The sequence below is a fragment of the Haemaphysalis longicornis genome, unplaced genomic scaffold (assembly GCF_048455015.1).
Source record: "Haemaphysalis longicornis isolate Haplotype H1 unplaced genomic scaffold, Haemaphysalis longicornis Haplotype H1 scaffold_2, whole genome shotgun sequence".
NCBI classification, from domain to species: Eukaryota; Metazoa; Arthropoda; class Arachnida; order Ixodida; family Ixodidae; genus Haemaphysalis; species Haemaphysalis longicornis.
Window position 1 is genome coordinate 183,171,479 of NW_027526295.1, and position 3,923 is coordinate 183,175,401.

General features: G+C 47.2%; 1 protein-coding gene across 1 annotated transcript in view; it reads left to right on the plus strand.

The window, feature by feature from the left end:
* The window catches only part of LOC144168434 (uncharacterized), a 46,981-nt gene extending 44,459 nt beyond the window's left edge, over nucleotides 1-2,522 (plus strand). The window contains exon 7 of the mRNA XM_077697423.1: nucleotides 1-2,522. This exon is cut by the window's left edge and continues 761 nt beyond it. Within this exon, the coding sequence (XP_077553549.1) occupies nucleotides 1-304 (304 nt within the window). The 3' untranslated portion in view covers nucleotides 305-2,522.
* The last annotated feature ends 1,401 nt before the right edge of the window (nucleotides 2,523-3,923 follow it).

A 3,923-nucleotide genomic window follows, 5' to 3' on the forward strand; every position in this document is an offset into this window, starting at 1 on the left:
GGGCAGTAACAGCGCGTCGCTGAAAGGGACCAAAAAGAGACGCTCGAAAAAACAGAAGGCATCCACTGGTTCACCCACGCCATCTTTACCGGATGAGTCCTCCTCGCTGCCCGGAGGCGGTGGGTCGCCTGGAAGTAACACCGAGTCGCTGACTGCGTCCACGAGTGGACTGAATTCGTCGTCGCACCGGAGCAAGCACACATCACGGCGTAAGCACGCTGGCCGCGACAAGAAGCCACCGAAAAAGCGGCCGCCCAAGTCTTCTGGCAAGAGGACGCCGGATGACGTTGAGAAGGAGCAGTAGTCTTCTGCTCGTCCAATCAGCATACTAGTTTCCGGCAGCTTTGTTTTTTAATGCACTGCTTTTTATTCTTCACGTCATTTATTTTATATCGCCGCACAATGTGGTAATGCACTGAATTCGCGCACCACACTTTTCTTTATTTTTTCGTACTTTGTAAACAGCTTATCTGCTAGGCGCGTGTATACATATTTGATGTGAACACATTTTTGAACACTGTTTGGAGGTATTTCTTACGAGCATGATTTCCCAACAAGCAAATCGCACGTCGCACAGTACTGCATCATAGCGAAGAGCTGCCGGCTTCTGTTTTCGTATGGATAGTTAGCTGCGTTTGAGACGCCGCTATGCTTTGTCTTACGCTTATTTCGCCTCCAGGGTCACTAGCGGTAGAACGTTGCTTCTACTCGAGTTTTTGACCTGTTTGTTCATTTTTTTTCTCGCCTTTCACATTACCATGCCTGTGTGTACCCTTCAGTAGTGTCATGTGAAACTCCATGGGCGCACCGGCCGACCACCAGAGAGAGAGAGAGAGAAACATCGCTTTATTGAGGCTTATGGGAGCGGTGTGGCCGTCGGTTTGAGGCCGGCGGCGACGTTGTCAGCGCGGGTGACCAGAAGTATCTCGACCTCTGGGTCTGAACTGCCAAGCGCTCCCTCCCACTGCTCTTCATTAAATATGGAGGAAAAGGGGTCTTGAGGACAGGCCCACATAGAGTGGACCAGCGTGGGTGGGTCCCCGCAGAGTGGACAATTTGGCGAGGGAAATTGCGAGGGTGAATGCGATGCAGTATAGTGCTCGGCAGGCCAAAGAGTTTGTCTACGGGAGTCGCCATACGCGCTCCTGATGGTTGGCTAGCTCAGGGTCGGCAGGAGGGTGTCGACGGCGACAAAGGCGGTAATTCGTAGTGATATCATGGTACGTGATTAACTGACCCCTCGCTGACCTGGCGCCGTGGTAGGGGACGAGGCTGGCACCGGCACGGATAGTGAATCCTCGTGCTGCGTTGTGCGTTGCGTCATTTCTCCCCAAACCAGTATGCGCCGGTGTCCAGACGATGTCTACCAGGAAGGTCGGGGGTTTTGAATGATAACGAGGCGAATCGGTGATTATAATTGTAGGTGACGGCGTAGTTAGTGCGAGCGCTATCGCCGCCTCCTCCGGTGCTGAAGGGGTGCTAGTGCGGACGCTTAGAGAGTCCACAGGGGGGTCATTCGAGCTATTAATGAATGCGAGGGCAAGAGAGTCGTGATGGCAGTATTCGGCCACATCCACGCACAGGATGTCAGGTTTTTGGGGAATTTTTTGGTGAGCACCCGTTGGATGACGTTGGAAAACGAGTGTGCCGGTGTGCTCTTTTAGTACGCGTTTTTGCCCACGGAAATAAAACTTTATATCGCGAGGCGTTGGAAAACGAGTGTTCCGGTGTTTTAGTACCGTGGCTACATGAAACGACTAGGATGACAGGAAACGCCGACAGCTCCTAAAAGCAGCGCATCCTTCCGAGTCCCACCTGGCTGACTCGAGCTACCTCCTTTCCTGACCAGCTCCTTATGGTGACCCAAATTAATAAGGCGCGCTGGATCTCTGCACTTCAGATGACAGCCGGGACTATAGGACTGACCGGATCACCACGACCTGATCCTGAATAAAGTTTATTCTCGCTCTCTATCCCATTGCGAAGGGATATATCGTGTTCTAGTGCTTTTTAACTCCGTGCTTAGTAAAAAAAACTGTTTCGGAAAATTGCTTAAGTGAATCTGCTTAGTAATAAAAGGCATAATAAAATGTCCAACATATATCGTGTTCTATTGCTTTTTAACTCTGTGCTTAGTAAAAAAAACTGTTTCGGCAAATTGCCTAAGTGAATCTGCTTAGTAATAAAAGGCATAATAAAATGTCCAACATTTCGTTCGCAACGGTGCATGATTCGGTAGAGCGAAGCTGCTAGAAAGCACATTCTCGGGTGGGCCTTGTGTTGTGTGCTCATTAGCTTTTTTCACAAAACAGGCATTTAAACTTTTTTAAGCCTGCTTAAAAATTGTTTATGGAATTCAACTAAGAGAGAATGGTTTTTATCAAGCTTGACATTGCCCACTCCCGAGGGTACTTTTTACGACCTTGTGCAGGAACTGGAGCCAAAGTCACCTGTGTGGATGTAAATATCTCCGTTGTTGTTCGTGAAGCTGGGAGATGCATGTATCATGGATTGCTTCAACAATAAAATTAGTGCTGAACGTACTTCTGCTTTGGTATCAACGAGTAGCATGTGAGCTGCTTCGCTGTTGACATTTTTGTTATACAAAAACAGGCTGTGTTCAGGCACTCCGGAAAATCTTTACGAAAAAACGCGGGAAATAAACTGGACAAAAAAAAAAGCTGACAACACATGGACACTGTGTTCATCACAGCATCTTTCCTTGTATTTCCATCCCGTTTCTTTGCTCTTTTTTTTCTTGCAATTAACCAACTAGCCCAGCTATTGTCAATGACAAGTGATTCTGCCAAACTACCGTGGCTATTGACAAGGTCAGTGAGTAGCTCTATGTTCTCTGCTATGCTGTGATATGAGGTTCTTGGGAAGGGGTAGGTGGGGGAAAGGGGCCCCAAATTGTCTGACAAGGGGTGTCGATTATCGGGCCCCTACGTTCTCAGCACGGTCTGTGCTAGGGCGTTCCCTTTCCAAACGAAATGCCAGGGCTTATAGTAGGTTTTTCTGCACGACACACAGCAGTGCAGGAAAGCCGAATGGGCAAGTGATACTTCTTGCACTACACTAAAGTCTTGCAGAAAAGCCAAACCACCGAGTTATCTTTTTACTTGACTACAAAGTTCTGCAGGCTCTGCAGAGAAGCCAAGAAAAAATATACCTTTTTGCATAAAACCAAAGCTCTGCTCGAAAGCCAAAACGCGTTGTTTCTATCACTGCAGATTTTCTGTAACACGGGCATGCGAATGTATGGCAATAAGGCACTTGTTTATGAATATGAACCAAGATATGAAGATATATGAACCAAGCCTGGGTAACAAAAACCTTGAGTGGGGTTACAGCAGTACGTTTTATTAAAAATGCGATCAGTAGCACCTAAAGGTTCAAAATAGTTTTGACACTATTTGAGTGGCCTGTTGTAAATCATTGCAAAAAACATTTCATACAGCCGAAATCACGTAAACTAGCAAAGAATGGTTTGGGGCCTAAATTCAGCAAGCATGCTCCAGCTGGGCATGCATGTTTCGAGAGCAAAACAGTAATAACGGGATAAGAAAAAAAAATCATAAGGCGAACTTGAGTTACCACCAAGGTATTAATATTGATTTGATTGATTGTAGGGTTTAACGCGCCGACGCAACGCAGGCGATGAGGCGCGCCGTACTGGAGGGCTCTGGATTAAGTTTGACCACCTGGGGATCTTTAACGTGCGCCGAAATCTCGTACACACGGGCGTTTTTGCTTTTCGCCTCCATCAGAAAAGCGGCCGCCGCGGCCGGGAATCGAACCCGCGACCTTGTGCACCAAGGTATTAATAGACAGTTTAGAATAGTGACAAAAAAAAAGAAATAGTTTGGATACCAATATGGGAATTAAGTTCACTTGCTTTAGTATACATTTATTAACACTGA